Genomic DNA, 17,860 nt, shown 5'->3' with positions numbered 1-17,860 from the left:
GGAGCTTTCAATCATATCACAAGATCTTCTTCAGCAGATGGAGTTTGCACAGTTTGCAGATGTTCAATTTTTTTTACTTCTGGTCCATGTCGACTTAAAAGTTGATAAAGATCCTTTGATATGATTGAAAGCTCCAGAACAACCACCACAAAACAGAACTCGTGTTGAGACTATTTTGTTATCAGCAGAGTCGTCTGTATGGTAGAAAACACACAAAAAAAGCAGATTTTTCATCACAGTTGATCTGATCTTCTGGCTTCAGTTTGATCTGCAGCAGCAGATGTATAAATGAGGTTTTTAAGTCCCTTTAGTGGGGGATTAGCTATCGACCGGCTGGTTTTAACTCTGCTAACTGGACGCTGGAAACCGAGAGGGAAGGGCACATATACATAGGCGGTTTCTGAGAAATGCTCGCTGTGTACGCTGCTGCTGATGCGGAAACCACTTACAAACCTCAATCTGAGGTGAGTTTATATAAAGTCAACATGAGATTAAGGCCAGGAGGGGACTATCTGCCTCTTGTGTTTTAGTCTGAGGGATTAGTGACACAACTTTGTTGACAGTTGACATGCAAGCAGGGGCCAAAAGACAATTTTAAGACAAGTGAGAATTTCTAGCTGCAGCCTTGGAGGTCAAATGGTCAAATATGAAGACTAACGTTGGGAATTTTGCTATTTTCGGGTGTCGTCTTCTGTATTTTGTTAATGCCGTGACACCAAATTGAGTGCTTCCATTTCTCAGTATTGGAGATTAGATAGATAAGAGTGACCTCCTGTAACAGTCCTTATTGCAGCAGAGCTGAAGGAGCATCCTGTTTGAGCACAAGCTTGTGTATGGTGTGTGCACTGTTGTCCATTATGTTGAGCAACTTGTGCAACATCCGTCTCTGATTAATTCTCTGAAAGGTTTTCTTTCCCCGCAGGAGGACGCAACAAAGGTTTAAAAACAGGTTGCTGTATTAGAGAGGCTGATATAGCTCAGCTGAGTCCGTCCTGGCCCGGACGCTGAAAATAGATCTCTAGATCAACTGACTTGGGAGGTTGCGGTCTTTGGCGAGAAGCCAGCGGTGAGCTGTAATGTGCTGGGAGCTGAGCTGGGTGGAGATTAGCGCCTGAGTCAGCGATCAGCTCAAACAAAAAAGCTTTTCACAACTACTGTTTCATCGGAGGGGAAAAAACAGTTTCGTTTCTTCTCTTCTAACAGTTATTTTACAAGTTTTGGCTGCTATCGAGGTGTTATTTTAATACCTTCTTTCTCAGTTTTATAAGCTTGGCGTTCTTCCTGTGTTGTTCCCTCTGCATGTGTTTACTGTAGTGCAACACTTCTTGTTTCAGAGGCAAAAAAAACACACCAAAGCTAGCAGTTTAAGCCCCAGAGCAAGAAAGCATGTGACTTTTGTGGCTATAACTTACACACAGCCTGAAGCCAAATTTGTTAGCCTTTCAAGAGGAAAAACCAAACATAAAACACCAGATTAGATAACAACTTTTATTGTTTTTTTCCCCAAGACAAACATTTCCAAAGTATACAAGTGTGGATTGTCATTGAATGTTTGCTGACTACATCACTGAGAACAAAAAATTAACCCCCTAACACTATCACAATAAACAATAGAGAAATATACATACATAAAAATATACCTCTGAGAAAAATTCATATATTGACACCTAACAGCTTGTAGTCAGGGCTTGATCAGTAGCAATCAGTATGATCTGAACACATGCAGAAGAAGGCGGCCTCCCCAACCCCAACATGGAACGACTACCATCATGTTTCTCCGAGGTGTGAAGTATGGCTGGCATGGGGAATGTAGGTTAATATTGCTTCACATACCATACTAGCTGAATCTCAAAAATCAGGATGACTTGAATCGACAGCAGACACAGAATGGATTCTTTGGCGTTTTTTTTTGTTCAAAGTACTAAAAAAAGAAAAAAAATAACCCCACAAACCTAAAAAGGAACAACCTGTACAGGACCCTTCCTGCGTTTTTTAATCTAATTGCATATACAGTAATCACCTGAAGTGCTCTTGTTGTGCCCCGACTGTACTGATGAGCTCATTTCCTCACATAGTACGGGGTCTGCATGGGGTGATGTATGGAAAAAAAAATGGACACATTCCTCAGTAAGACTCAAGAGTAAAAAATATTAACATTGCACTCTCCTCTTTAGGCACATGAAGCCCCGTGCTTTCAACCAGATAGATAGCAGAGTCCCTGACTGACTCTAAACGGGGTTAAATGAAGCTTAACTAGCTGCGGTTTGTGCCTCTTGTGTAACACGATTACATTCAAACATGTTTTTCCCCCCAAAAAATAAATACACTGCGATGTTTGAAAAACCCGAAAGGTCAATAAACACCACTTGCTCCTAATTTGAAGTATTAACAGCATCCTCAAAGACTGGATGAGCAAATATTTTCTGCAGTATGATAAATTATCCTAATCAAACAAAGACAGTAGCCTGAAACATTACATCCTGCTCAATTTGTACAACATGAAACAAAATCTACAGTTATATTCGTCAATGTTGATGTTACATTGGATATTTTTCTTGTGGCATTGTATAAAACCAACGAGGAGATGTGACATTTCTGGCTACTGACTTGGGAAACAATTTAAAAATGTTTTTTTTAATCATGCAACAGACGCAAGATTTGTTCACCCAGATGGTTTGAAACGTCTTTGAGGATTCTGGAAATATCCTCACAACAGCACTAAGTGTTATTTATTCCTTGCTTTTTTTCCTTTTACAAAGTTGCATCTAATATAGTGTATTTAAATGTCTTTACGTGTTGTTTTTGTGATATATGATGTGATATCTACCACTACTTTTGTTCACTTTTTAAATTTGATTTCTTAAACAATCTTACGGGTTTTTCAAATAATCAATGCTTTTTTTTTTTGTGCCTTAAAAAAACAGAACAAAACCAGATGCTTTACTCTTAACTTGAATGTATCAGCAATACATGAGAGGCACAAACTAGGGCTGAAGTTTGACCGAAGTGAAACATTATCTGTGAATTTTTAAAATGGGAAGTAATAGAAAAAACGTGGAGCTCATCTTTGACAATCTTGCAGTTTTAACTGTTATTTAGCTTATGATCATTAAAAAATAAAAATAAATGTGTGACATGCAAAGTGAAACAACCGTCGTCCTATCCAGCTCGTCGATACCTCACACTGTCAGCTTGACAGGCTGATTATTGTGCAGAGGAGGACAGAAGGCGTCATTTAACACACAGACTTCTTCTTAGCTTTGACTCATCCGGAGAGACTTAAAAAACGGGGGGATTTTCCACATTTGTGGCTTGATTGTTTTGGGCAGATGAGAGCTGAGTGACTGATGTGTGCTGGACTGATGCCTTGACATATTATAGGAAAAGAAATGTTTACATGCGCTTCAGTGTTAAAATGCAACAGATCAGGCTTTCACCCATCTATATTATAAAGCAAAACAACATTTTATTGAACATACCAAACCCATGATCCCCTCTTTTCTTTTTTTTTTTTTTTTTTTTTTTTTACCCCTACCAACACAGCTTGCATGGTATACAGCTCTGCACACAAACCAATGTCTCTTTTCTTATATAAAAAAAAAAAAAGGTAGAAGCTGTCAGAGGAGAGATATGCTGAATTTTAATGTAAAAACACCTCTTTCTCCTGAATGTCAAACAGTTGTTTGTCTTGTTGATGGCAGCGCAAACAAATTATGTGGCTGAAAGAGGAACCACCAAGCAGGAGGAAAAAAAAAAAAAAAAAAAAAAAAGCCAAAATCCCAAGATGCATGTGACGATTTAGTTCAAGCTATGCCGCTCCCAGTTTCTCCAATCTGCAGTTGTCCTCGGGGGGGAGGTAAAGGGGGGGGAGGCGGGGGTGTCTACGTCACATTGGAAATCCTACTATTCCCAAACACCCCCTTCAATTACAAGTCGGAAAAAAAAAAAAAAGGGTGACACCTCCCAGTCAGCGCTGAATAATTTCTGAGGGTGAGGAGGTGGTTTTGAATGAAAACGGGTAGAAGGTGTGTTTCTATGGGGGGTAGGAGGGGGGAAGGGAGGAGAGGGAGGTGAGGGTGGGTGAGGGAGGTGTCAGGAGACGGTGGCAGTCACTCCTCGTCTGAGCTGCTGTTTTCCAGAGAGTAAACCATGAAGGCCAGGTCTGGCCGGGCCGGTACCATGGGGTTTCCCGGCTTCACAATCTCAAAGCCCATGTAGTGGAACGTCTTGATGATGGACACTGGTGAGGAAAGAAGAACTTTCAGAGGTTCTGACTGGGAACACATGAGTGATAAAAACCTGTTTGATTATTTTCCACATGTGTATATAAAAAAAAAATAAAGTCTTACATCGATCCTCTCTGCTTTTATGGAACCACAGGAACACGTAGTTAACTTTGAGTTTCTCTTCCGCAAACTCGAGCAGAGCAGTTAGCCTGAACACAAGGAGAGAGAGAGAGAGAGAGGGAGAGTCAGACGGTGAACGAGGTAGAGGAGGGTGGCGATGACGCACACGTTCCCCCCCACTTTACATAAGCGCTGCAACTTTACATAATAATGCAGGGGCAGCTGCAGAGCTGGCTGCTAACAGGACTGGCTCTGTGCCCACAGCAGGCAAGGTTACACTGTCCTGGCATCGATTACAGCCAAACACCAAACCAACTTATTAGCATCAATTTTAATTTGTGGCACACTGGAAGCCTTGAAACCTCACTTTAAAAAAACAACCTCTCATGTACAATTTAGACCCATATGATGTGTGGGGTAGGAGGAGACCTGACACATTTCTCATACTGTGGTATATTTGTATTTTTTTATGCATAGTCAGTGTACTGCCTGCAGGAGATTTGGGTCAGAGGCTCCCAGTCTGGAAGCAGAAGCTAAACAATGCACTGCAGTGGACGGAGACAGCAGCGAAATGTATTAACGCCCATGCAGAGGGCAGTTTCATGTGCTTCGTGGAAAAGTTCCTTCATACGTGCTTACCCCTCTTTACTCCCCTCCACCAGTGGACCGGCAGGAATCTCCAGGAAGAGGCTGTCTTCAGATAGAGCCGTATCCCAGAAGGCCGAGCGGCGCTCACTGAGCTGGTAGTGGAAGCGGAGAAGAGAGGGGTTCCCACTCACTGGAGCGATCTGCGTCACTGTTAACTTCTCATCCTGGATTCATACAGAGAAAAGAGGACATGGAGGGTTTGATTAAATAAATGTAAGATCTATTGGGGGGCAAATACAGACATGTTTTAATCTTTAACATCCTCAGGAAACAGTAACTAAGTTATTGTCTGGTGTATTACGATGTGTTTACATCTTTTTACCCACAACATCACTTTAAACTTTAAAAACCAGATCATGAAAAATAACATGCTGAAGAAAGCGTGCAGCATTTAAGGGTTTTTCCAAGCGAGAGGACTGAAAGAGGAAGTGGTTGTGGTTAGGTGGGTATCTTCAAGAAGCAGCACTGACTGTCATGTCTGCAGCAGACAACTTGTGTACCGTTACTGATGTGTGGTTGTTTTTTTTTTGTTTGTTTTTTTTTTAACCTACTGAGCATTTTGGTTTTCAGTTATTTTGGCATATGTATGGTTTTGCACAGACAGCATTTGACAGCGAAGCACAAGATCTGTGTAAAAAGCAGAAATGGTCTGTACTCGTGATGTGCTGGTATTAAATTATCATGCTATGATTATTGTGGCCGACAATATCAAACTGAACAGTGAACTGTATGTTTCTGTGCTCTGCAAATGAACCGAACAACATCACAAAACACCACAAACAAAAGCAGGTTGGTTGTTTAAAGTTTAAACAGTTGATCTGACAATTACATTAAATGCATTTCAGTGTCTCTTTTTCCAGGCGTGTTTTGATGTGTTAATAGTTGTCAATAGGGGTGTTACGGTACACTGAGTTCACGTCAGAAATCAAAATAGTTGTTCTGAACGGCTTCACTCAACGGCGGAGTGAACAGCCGACTGTGACAGAGAGGGGAGGGGGACGGAGAGTAATAACAGTGTTGCACTCGGTCAGTGTTACGGGTCGTCTCGTTTGTCATTCTGACAGCAGCGACACTGTAGGGTAACCCAGGCTACTTGGCTAAGCTAACATAGCCATGAGCATGCTAGTGGTGCGCTGCCAAAACGTTCCGGGTGGAACTCGTCCTCTAGATTTATTGTTCCCCACGTCGGAGTGAGCGGATTATCAAACTGTTTTGACAGATATTGTTTGGGTCACAGAGCGTATTCTTCGTACTGTTGCATGCACCGAACCGTAACGTCCCTACCGTGATGGTTTGGAACAAATACACGTACCGTTACAGCCCTAGTTGTCAAAGAACCGAAAAGACTTTCATCAGATCAAATTCATGAATTTAATTTTTTGGTTCTTTTGTCTGTTAGACTTTCTGGACTGCAGGAACTTTAAATAAGTGAGCGTTTGAACATAATAGCGATGGACTGCGGCACAGTTTGGAGAGCTGTGTTGTGTTCATGGTGTCTTTGAAAACAGTGATCATGTTTCATAATCAATGTTTCACTGGGGTGAATAATAAAAAAGGTATTCCAGCACATGGCGTTGTCTTGTCCAAGTCATTCTGGATCAAGTGTCTGCCAAATGTCAAAGATAGAACGGTCACGTAAATGTGTGTAAACACTGGAGCAGACCTGTAAATAAAGTTATACCGTGTTACATCAAAATAAATATAAAGTCAAACTTTTATACAAGTATAAACGTAAACAAGATTTTGTGCTCTGAGCTGTGACCAAATCTGATAAAGCGTTGACGCTCTAAAGGGTTTTTTTGCTCGTTGAGGATAGATGAGGACATTAATATGACAGTTGTGACTGATCTGTCTGATCCTAAATCTCTAATCCGCAGGGACAGTCCGTCACATGTCTGGGGTACAACTTGACACGCGCACACAGCAGAGAGGACACAGAAGTTTGTGTGTCACTGTGTGCGAAATCTATTAATTTAAAGAGGAAAAAAAAAAAGCTCAACTTTGTTATTTAATTTCTTGATGTTCTGCCAGTTTTTAAAGACCTACATATATAAATTATTACTTTATATTATAACACTTGAGACAACTTGCCAAGAGGAAAAGATGTGCATGAAAAAAACCTTATGAATTAAATCCACCTCAGGTTCAGATGACAAGTGGAAGACAAACTAAAGGATTTTTACGCTTTCGAAAAACACGACTTTGCAAAATGAGGGTGCAACTCATTAGCAAGGTGTTCCTGTATTTAGTCAGGATAGTCCCTGAGGGATGAAGCACTTAACACAATTATTACCTAAAGTGCTTACAGGGAATAAGAACACATGTTGATTTTTTTCCCCCCATTCATTACAATTTAAAAACATTAACCTCTTATAATATGGTCTTTTATCTCACATGAAAAAACCTGTAAAATATCTGGGACAAAAAAAATCTCATTCAACTCTGTTGGGATGGTTTAAATCCCAGGTTATGAATGAAAAGTGTGACCTTGTATGTTTGATATATTTACAGGAATAACAAAGTGTTTGTTATATATGCAGATGTCAGCAGAAAGCTTTAAAAATCTTGCACTACAACTCTGTGTGTGTGTGTGTGTGTGTGTGTGTGTGTGTATATATATAAGGTGGACTCTCACCTTGTGTAGTAGCACGCCGAGAGAGTGATCCCTGACAGTCCCTCGCCCACCCGGGATCTTCAGCTGTGGGTGAGGGGCATCAGGAGCACCACAGAGGCCCTGGAGCCTGAGGGATTGAGCTGGGAAGCCGGGACCCCGCTAACCAAGAACTGAAGGGAAAGAGAGAGAGAGAGAGAGAGAGACATTATTAGTGGGTCAGTTTGTGGTTCATATCAACTTCATATCAACTAAAGCCCTGGGAAACTATTTCATGTCATCATATGTAGTATTTGAACTGAAAAAGTATAAATGTAACTGTGTTGAAATGAAAACAAAAAGGTCCTTGTATCTATCAGACTCAGCTATGGATAACATGCCAAACCCCCCCCAAAAAATGATTTGCTCTTGGACTACATTAGGAGGTGAATGAAGACCAGTTAACTGCTATCAATACGCAAATATTGATTAAAACAAAAAAAATATTTGGACTTTTGTTACTGCTGCTTTACGTAGGAAAATAGGCCAATTGAGGGCGTGGTCTGCAGTGGCTGTACACTTGCTAAGAGGCTTGAATGGACTGAATGAAGAGCTGAACTCATTGTGGCGCACAACTAACAGCTGTACTCTTGCCAAACTAAACTGCACAGACAGTGTTGGTGTTGGCTGCTTCTAAAACCATTTATGAGTCCATCCAGTGTTGGAGATTAGTCAGTGAGGTGACCTGGCCAAGCCGACATCTTCACTTGAAACGCTAATAAAAAAAATAAATAAAAAAAAACAGCCGACACTTTAAAAGCCTCTGTTGCAACTGTACTGGGACATTAAAACCTCTGTTACACTTAAACCTGCAATAACTGTTTTTTTGGCCTCTTGCGTGCAGCAGAAACCGGTTCTGAACACATCGACATATCATCACCTTTTATGTTTGTATGTCGATGGAAACAGTTTCTTATTTACACATCCAGCAATTATGGAGGAACATTAGCAATTATTTGGAGTCAGGTTTCTGGCCATTTAGTCCAATATTTACTCTCCTTTAGCTCTGGTTTGGGTCTCTTCCAACTCCTGAGGAAAAATATCTTTAGCTGCTTAACGCTAATCTGTTGACAAGCTAGTTGCTAAACTGTGGTTTTTAGCAGCATTTCTTTGCAGAAAATGATACTATGAGAGAGCTGAGAGTGAACCAAAACAGTCGGACAGCTGAACAATGAGCTGAAACATGCTGTAAGTCTGCATAACTCTGAAGGGAGCCGCAGAGTCAGGTGATGATTTTCTGCAGGTTTATCACTACGAGCGACGCGCCTCACATGTGTTGATACCTTGTTATTATAATAATGATCAATTATAGCTGCTTTAATTATACTGAACTGAAAGTAAAACACATGATGACTAATCCCAGTTTGCTACTGATGTAAACCTCTGAGCTTGTTGCCTCACACGCACTCCCAATTTAACTTCATTACGCATGTTGCAGTAATGAGCAAATATAAAGCACCTGTGGCGACATGCCACACCTCTGCAGTACACAGAACAACCTGAAGGATTTGTTCATTTGTTTACAGCAGATTATCCAAACATCAAGTCAGACACAGCTTGGGACAAAATGTACAAACTCTTCTTTGAATTTATTCCTACAAAGATTACTGTAACGTTTGCCTCAGACTGAAGAGGTTTCTAATCAGGAGAAGTAGCACACTGTAGCCCAGTGGCCTTAAACCTGACACTCTGTGGTCTAGTTAGGCAGCTTTGGTTGGCTATATATAGATTTCTCCAACCCTGTGACCACAATTCAAACAAATTCAAACCATTATGCGTAAACAAAGAACAAAGCCAACAACAAAACATGTGATGCGGACAAGCTCTGAAAATTATTAAATTACTCCTCGCAAGTTTCGGTCCACTGACTTTCCTTAGAAGCCTTCAGAGGTTCGACACACAGATGAGATGACAGCCTCTGATTTATAGCTGCATTCAGAGAGGTCCTGACAGGTTGTGCATGTGGTGGAAGGCACGTATCATAAACAAGCACATGACCTGTAAACACCTCTACAAATAGCTACGGTCGGGAACAGACACACATCTCATATTAAGGTTTGTGTGATTTTCGGTTATTTATATACTGTTATAATGTCGGATATCTATGCTAAACATGGTCGAAGTTCCAAAACTTGAGGATAATGTCTGTAAAAATGCTCCCCTGTGTCCAGGCTTCTACTTCCTCTGAATGCTTTGGTTGCGTCTACTTTGCAGACGAGCTGATGTTTGCTCATCACGCGTTCCCATAAACGTCCGTCTGTTCCGTAGCTTTGCTTGTGAAGGTTGTTGCTAAGATTTTCTGCAAGCAACCCAATCAGAATAGAGTGGGCTCATCGGGAGGGTGGCCTTAAAGAGACAGGAGCTAAAACGACCTGTTTCAGACGGAGGCTGAACTGAGGGGCTGCATAAAGGGCCAGTGTAAGATAAATAAGGAGGTTTTTGAACTGTAAATCATGCAGAGATATTCCAGTAGAGCCCCAGAATATAAATAGACTTGGAAATGTGCTTGATACGTCCCCTTTAAGAGTTTTGAGTTACTGTCGTGTCACAGACATGATGGCAGCCGGCCGACTCTGCCAGACAGACTGATGATGATGAGACGGGCCTGGACATGAGGGCTGGGGGATCTCATTTTTATCAAACTTAGGCCTATCAGGTGAACAAATTCCCTCCTCCTGTCTGGCCTGAGTTCAGTCCCAGAGAGATTCCTCCATCTTTATTGAAACCTGACATGTTCACAGATTCAGGCAGACCGTCCTGTTTGTTAGCGAACATTCATTTATCTGAGTCATGTGCCGCAGAGGGACATCAGTTGCATCTATGTTTGTTCTTATGTGACAAGGAGGAGCCGTGTCCCAGTTTCCCTGCCGACCAGACAGGTAACCCGGAAGACCTGATCTGCATAGCTACGCGCCAAGAGAGTGAGCAATGGAAAACAAAGCTTGTTATGCCTGGCCTGTTCAGCAGCAGCAGCAGCAGCAGCAGCAGCACCCTTTCCCTGCCACATCTCATTTTTACTACCTCTAAAAAGCTTTTGTAGACTGAGCAGCTATGAACATTTGATTATATGCTTTTACTTTATTTTATTCCCTGATTCATATTGAGGTGCATGTATTTGTGCATGTGCAAATATATGTAAATTTACTTTTATTTTTCATTTTCAGTCACATGAAATTAGAAAATATTCTGCTTCATTAAATAGCAATTATCTAACAATGATTATTTGCATTATTAACAAATCTACAGAATATTTTCTTTATTAGTCGTTTTCTCTAGAAAATGTCAGAAAATTGTAAAGGTGACATCTTGCAATGCATGCATTATTCCTTGAAAAGTGACTCAAACAATTAGTTGATTATCAAAATAGTTGCAGCTTTATAGTCTAGAAAACTAAATTGTTTCAGCTCTACAGTAGGGTAGGATGCTATCTGGTTGCTTGTATTATTATTCTACATCTGCACTTATTATAAACACTGCAGGAGAGAAATCTGCTTGTTAAGTCTAAATAAATAGATGCATCCACAGCACAGAAAGCTGCAGTATGCAGCAGGTGTTGCTTGAAAATCTAAAAAGAAAAAAAAAAGAAAATCTAACAGACCATTCACATAGAGCAGTGAAGTGTGTAAACAGGTGAAGCTTGGCAGTGCACTATTTAAAAACAGTCTAGACAGCCAAGAGTTTCTGTTCATTAATTCTGCAGAAACAAAACTAAACAACAGGTATGATGCAGGCGGAGGAAGAGACGGTCACGCCCACCGAGATGTCAAAACCTGCTTCTCTTTTTCCATCTTCTCTTTCAGAGACAGACAGAAGAGCCTGTCCTTGATGGAAATGCCAGCTTGTTTTGAAAGGCAACCCTCTCGTCCTCTGACATTTCAGCCACACTCCAAGCACCAACACCTCCCTAACCCCCCACCCCCCCCATCGCAAGATGCCACTCCAGCTGGAGAGTTACAGCCTTAAGCCCCCCCCAATAGGTCATGAGGTCAACCTAAAAACAGAATATAGGTTACGTTTTAAAAAAAAAAAAAAGGTCGACTCGATGGGTGAAACGCTCACAGGCTTGGGTTGTGTGAATATGCCGGTGACGATTTAAACATCTGTGTGCTAGAGTGAGACTCAGAGATGCCAAGTGCGTCATAGTCCGATTCTGCCAGGAGGGGTGAGGGCATGTGTGTATATGCAAGAGAAACATTTTCTTATTTTTAAAGGATGAACACTTCCACTGCCAATTTGGTCTTCCTGAGCTGTGAGTTTGTTTTGAGAACTGATTCAGGTGAATTGTTTGAGGGGGATGAGCGGCCTGAGTTGGCTGACTGCTGAGGCAGAGTTTGGAAGAAAGCCAAGAAACACACAGCTCAACCAAAACAGGAAGTGGCAGGCAGGTCCTCCAAGACCGAAACACACCAAACCAACTAACACTGTAATTACCAGCTTAGGAATAGAAGAAGACTCAACTTGAGCCCAGACTGTCAACATAAATGGGCTTACTAGCCCCCCCCCCCTTCCAAAAAAAATGATTTATATTGGAAGCATAAACAACAAGTCCCTGTCTGCAGGCATGTAAACAGGAGAATCCTCAGGCCTCCTCCGACCCCTGGAAGTTTGGCAGAGCTGTGTGTCGGAAAAGATGTCGAGACAGAAACAGGAAAAGCACACGTGCTCTGAAACCCGAGTTAGGACGGACGTATCCCTGTCAAAACACATCGCTCTGACCCCCCACCCCCCTACCCTGACCCGACCCAAACTATGGCTGCATGAGGCTGGTCAGACAAAAAAAAAAAATCCCAAAAGTAGTCCAAATAACTAGAGCATTAAAAAACTGCAGGACAATTCAAAGGACTAAACTGTTAAACCAAATAAAAAGTCTTTTGTTACTCTGGAATTCTGTGAACTGAATCAATAAAGACTCAGAGTTCATGAAAACTAGATTCTAGCTTATCACAGACAAAAAAACTGCAGTTGAGAAATGCTAAAGATATGTTTGAGGCCATTTAGAAACTGTTATTTTTACAGTTTGTCCACAGAGAAGCACTGAAAGGTTTATTTTTAAACTGTATAATGTCCCAGATGATATACATCTTGGTCACAGTTCTTTATTCAACCAATTTTAAGAGATGTAATTAGTGCTGAAATGGTAAGTTGATTAACCGATTTGCCAGTTGACAGAAATTTAAATCATCAACATTTTTAAAGTCATTTATTAAGTAAAAACGCCAAATATTTTCTGTTTACAGATTATCAGATGTGAAGATTTGCTGATTTTCTCTGTTTTATATGGTTGTAAATCTAAACGGTTTAATGTGGTTTATAAACTAAAATGATTTATCGATTCGCAGGTCTTAACACCCAGTGTCTACTACGCATTTAATAGGAAACATGGGATACATTTTACATTTCCAGAAGCAGCAGCAACAACAACAACAACAACAACAACAACAGCTGTTTGGACTGAACAAAAGAGCTGGGTTGTTAGCATGAACAGCGATAGCTACCGCAGCTAAACAGACAATAGAAAAGTGCAAAAAAAACTCAATCGTTATGAACAGAAAATCCAAATAAACAAGTATGACTGGGTAGTGCAATGTGAAAACACCACAGCAATGATGGATTAGCACCAAAACTGCAGGAAGGAAGGATAACCACATTGAGAAAAACAACCATCATAAAACAGAGTAAAAAAACAAAACAAAACAGAAGATAAAAGCCTAATACTCTAATAGTACACAGCAATTTTAAAAGCTTACACAGACGTTAGCCCCAACTAAAATACAGGTCTTCTGGTTGACTGGAGTTTGTGGGGCATTGATGTAATTCAGCTCAGGATTTGTCAGTACAAGCTCAGTTTAGTAAGCCTGTGGCAATAAATACATGACACAGAACTGAGGGATGAGCCCTAACAGAAGAGCAGCATCATGATTGATGATGTTAATGACGCACTATCTGAGCGTACACGTCTATCGCCTGTTGTGAAAACATTAGTTTTGGCAGTAAACAAACTCAGACAGCAGAGGGTGTGTCCGGAACAAAGCTATCTGTGGTGGCTCTCGTACATTGGGTGGTGCACCACATTAAATGGCTGCCATATTTCAGAGGATGAAACCAGTCCGCAGTTGTCTACACGGCTGCTTGGTCACAGATTGAAACGATAAAATACTTGGATCTAATATGTGTTCATTTCATAAACTTTGCGCCCTTGTATTTGAGCTTAAGATGGGTTGACAACAGTTTATGACCAAGAACATTACTTTTTATTACATACAGAATATCATTTTGTATGTGTAATCAATGGATCATCGTAGGCATCTTCAAGTTGGCTCCAGAGATGTTGATGTCAGTCTGTCCACCGCTCTGGTCCAGACTGAAATATCTCAACAGTTACCAGATGAATTGTCTGATATTTTGTTACAGACATTCATGGTTCCCAGAGGATGAATATTAATGACTTTGGTGACCACCTGAATTTTCATCAAGTAAAATATCTCAATGTCTACAAAACAGATCATTTACAGAAACTCATGTTCCTTAGATGATGAATCCGCATGACTTTGGTGATCTACCGGCTGTTCTTCTAGGGCCACCATGAGGTTGACATTTGTGGTTTTAAATCAAACGTCTCACTATCTACTAGACGGATTACCATGAAAATTGGTTCAGACATTATTATGATCCCCACAGGATGAGCTACAGTTAAAGGATCAGCAGAACTATTTTGATAATCGACTAATCGTTTTGAGTCATTTTTTAAGAAAGAAAATGTCCAGGTTCTCTTAAATGTGAGTATTTTCTGGTTTCTTTAGTCTTCTATGATAGTAAACTGAAAATCTTTATGTTGTGTACTGTTGGACAAAACTGGACTTTTTGCATCTTGGGCTTTGAGAAACAGCGATGGACATTTTTCACCATTTTCTGATATTTTATAGACTAAATGACTAATTGATTAATGGTGAAACTGCACTCAGTTTGGTCACTCGTTAACGTTCCATCTAGCGCCACCATCAGGTCAAAATTTCACTATGTCCAATAAAGTTTTTATACATTTATATTGAGACGGTTTGTTTTAAATTGTGATAATTAGTGTACTCTGCTTTTGTTTTGTACTTATTTGATGTTTTCATATTATATGTTGTGTTCATGTGCTTTGTATTTTTATCCTGTTACACTGATGCCCCTTGGGGACAAATAAAGTAACTGATTGATTGCTTGGATACTTTGGTTTATTACCAAATACATACAAAATTCCATGTACTTTGTGTTTAGAAGAAGCAAACACAACATGGTAAACACCTGCTTCACATCAGAATGTTAATGTTGTGAGCATGTTAGCATGCTAATGCTAGCATTTAGCTCAAAACACCACTTTGCCAAAGTACAGCCTCTCAGAGCTGCCACCATGGCTTTTCTCCAATACAATGTGTTCATTTCAAGCCTGTTGGCACCACACTGGGATAACCTGTTGGTGTTTACTGTTGTTTGTATCTCAGCCTCGTCTGCCGTTAATTATAAATGATAGGTTGAGGTTGAGTATTGCACGTAAGCTTAAATTCGGTTTCGCTATGGAAACTTTAACACCACTCTGACACGGAGAATCTTCCAGCAACCCCAGGGAGGTCACCTTGTCAGTCAGTAACAAGGAGCACTTAGTTACAGTCACGTAGTTCAGGTTCTCATACTACACACACGCGCGCACGCACACACACACACACACACACACACACACACACACACACACACACACACACACACACACACACACACACACACACACACACACACACACACACACACACACACACACACACACACACACACACACACACACACACACACACACACACACACACACACACACACACACACACACACACACCATTGATGCTTGAGAAATGAACCAGAAGAGGGGAGGGCGTTATGTAACCTGGCTGATGTAGGCCAGTTGATGCCTTCAGCTGACAGGGCCATAATAGTCACAGAGCTAATAGAGTCACTGCTCTGGCTTGCAGCATCAATGGACCTCCCTTTATCCTCCCCTGCGTGTCAGATGATAAACCCACAGAGGACAAAAACAAGGCTTATGTCTCTTGAGAAAACACACAGGCTACAAACTATCCATGCAATCACTCATAAAAACATTTATCTTAGGACTACCTTACCGGACAATTCTCACATACAAAAATAACTATTTTATAATAGAGGCAGGTAATATATTACACCAAATCCTCATAGGACTACTGTGGTGATGCAATGAGAGAGATTGAGGACAAAAAGGTACTGCACTCATTATAAAACTCACTACTGGGAAGCACAGGCACACAGTAAATAGGTTAAAAATAGGGAAAGTGAAGCTAGCACAGTGTAAGAAAAGCCTCTCTTTTATGTTTTGTGCAGGGCTGCAACTGCACTGTTTTCATTTTTCAACAGTCTGTTGACTATTTTTTCAGTCTATTGTTTGGTCTACAAATAAGTCAGAAGGTCACAGAGCCCGAGGTGACCGATAAATCGGCCGGACCAATGTTAGGTCATCTTAGATACATTAATATCAGCATGTATGTTGGCTGATATCTTTGAGGTAACTTAGACAAGTTTGTTTTTCAACTTTAAATTTCTTTAATGACCAATTACTGGCATGCTACAGTCCAAAACTGAAAGACAATTAATCTTAAGTAAGTATAAGGAGCACATTTAAGAAGCTGGAACCAATGATTATTTGACATATTAGCTTGTTAAATTACTTATATGACTTATCAATCATTAAAATAGTTGTCCACTGATTGTCTAATCATAAACTAATCATCAAGAATTTTGATAATTTGTTAATTTAAGTAATTTGACAAGCAAATAACATATCCAGCTTCTCAAATGTAAAAAATATACTGATTTATACTGTTTTATATCTTCATAAATGACATAAAAATGTAATATATTTGGGTTTTTGTTGGCTAGTGCAGTGACTGTTGCAATACGAAGAAATCTTTTTCAGGCCCAAGCTTTGGGAACTTGTGATTCACCATTTTTTCATACATTTTTTATACAGTAATCGATTATTTTATTTAATAATTGAAAGACTAAATCAATTATTTTCTTGCAAACAAACAACAAACAACCTGCAGGTTCCTGGAGGAAACTCTGATCCTTCAGAAAAACGTGCCTTACTTGGGATTTACACTAAAAAACGCGTTGAAATGGAGATTTACACTTAAAAACGTATCCTGTCTGGCGTTTAAGAACCTTAAATGGCCTTGCAGCCTTATATCCACCACCATAATGGGTTAATTTCAATTCAGGTTTGTGCACAAACATTATCAAGCACCAAGAGTCCTGCATTACACTTGGTGTTAAAACAATGGTTGCCTGAACTCCTCCTCACTGCGCAGAGACAGTAAAAAAAAAACAACAACCAAAAAACCCCTGTTTTGCACCGTTTGATGTCAGTCTGCAAACATAAAACGCAGCAAGTGTTCATGTCATGTGTGTTTACCGCTTCAGTATCTGTCAGTGTGCTAATTTCTCGGGTTTTTCGCTGCTTTTCAAGCTAGCAACAAGAACAGTTAAGACTATTTTTTAAACGAGCCGAAACACTTTTTAAGTTTTCCCCAATAAAAAGAGACAAACAGACTGAACTGTTAACGTTAAGGCAACTGACGTCAACAAAAACCGTTAACGTCTGTTTTGGATGATTCTAGAAAAAATATCCTAACTTACCTTTCCTCGGTGTTCAGCATGATAGCTTCGAGGAAACACGGATCTTTACGTCCTTTATGAAAGCCCAAACAATTACTATTCAACGAAAGAAACTCCACAGAAAACTTCACCATCCGTAACTTAAGACGAAACCTTTGTTGCTGTAAAAGTCTTGACTGTTTCTACAGGAATACAACTCATCTCTCTGCAGCAGCAAGTCTGCAGATCACTGAGGCAGGACGCCGTATTTATAAGAGCAGCGAGGCATCATGGGTAATCCGCCTCAGGAAGTGGGACGTTTTATGTTGTAGTTTTTTTTGCTAAATAAACAAAGAAATTACAGTAAACAAACTGACATAAAACGGTTAAGGACTGGCAGTTAATTTAAATAATCGGTATTTATTTGATAATAATGTTATAATCTCTTATGCTACAAACATTTAAGTGTACTGTGACTTAATTACACTTTGTGGTAAACGTTTAAATCACTGCATCTCAGTAACTATACGAACAAATTAATCGACAATGAAAATAA

The 17,860-nt window shown here is 40.2% G+C and overlaps 1 protein-coding gene across 1 annotated transcript; it reads right to left on the bottom strand.

Annotated features, from left to right (window-relative positions):
* Window positions 1-1,474: 1,474 nt before the first annotated feature.
* On the bottom strand, window positions 1,475-17,577 carry oaz2a (ornithine decarboxylase antizyme 2a). Its single transcript, XM_044356433.1, is given in 6 exon segments — window positions 1,475-4,240; window positions 4,350-4,435; window positions 4,986-5,158; window positions 7,630-7,710; window positions 7,712-7,778; window positions 17,347-17,577. Coding segments are annotated over 6 exon segments (651 nt in total). The 5' UTR covers window positions 17,460-17,577; the 3' UTR covers window positions 1,475-4,109.
* Between the last annotated feature and the right edge of the window lie 283 nt (window positions 17,578-17,860).

Source organism: Thunnus albacares, chromosome 7 (genome assembly GCF_914725855.1).
Source record: "Thunnus albacares chromosome 7, fThuAlb1.1, whole genome shotgun sequence".
NCBI classification, from domain to species: domain Eukaryota; kingdom Metazoa; phylum Chordata; class Actinopteri; order Scombriformes; family Scombridae; genus Thunnus; species Thunnus albacares.
Note: the sequence above shows the minus strand (reverse complement) of the source record. Positions and strands in the feature narration are given on the sequence as shown.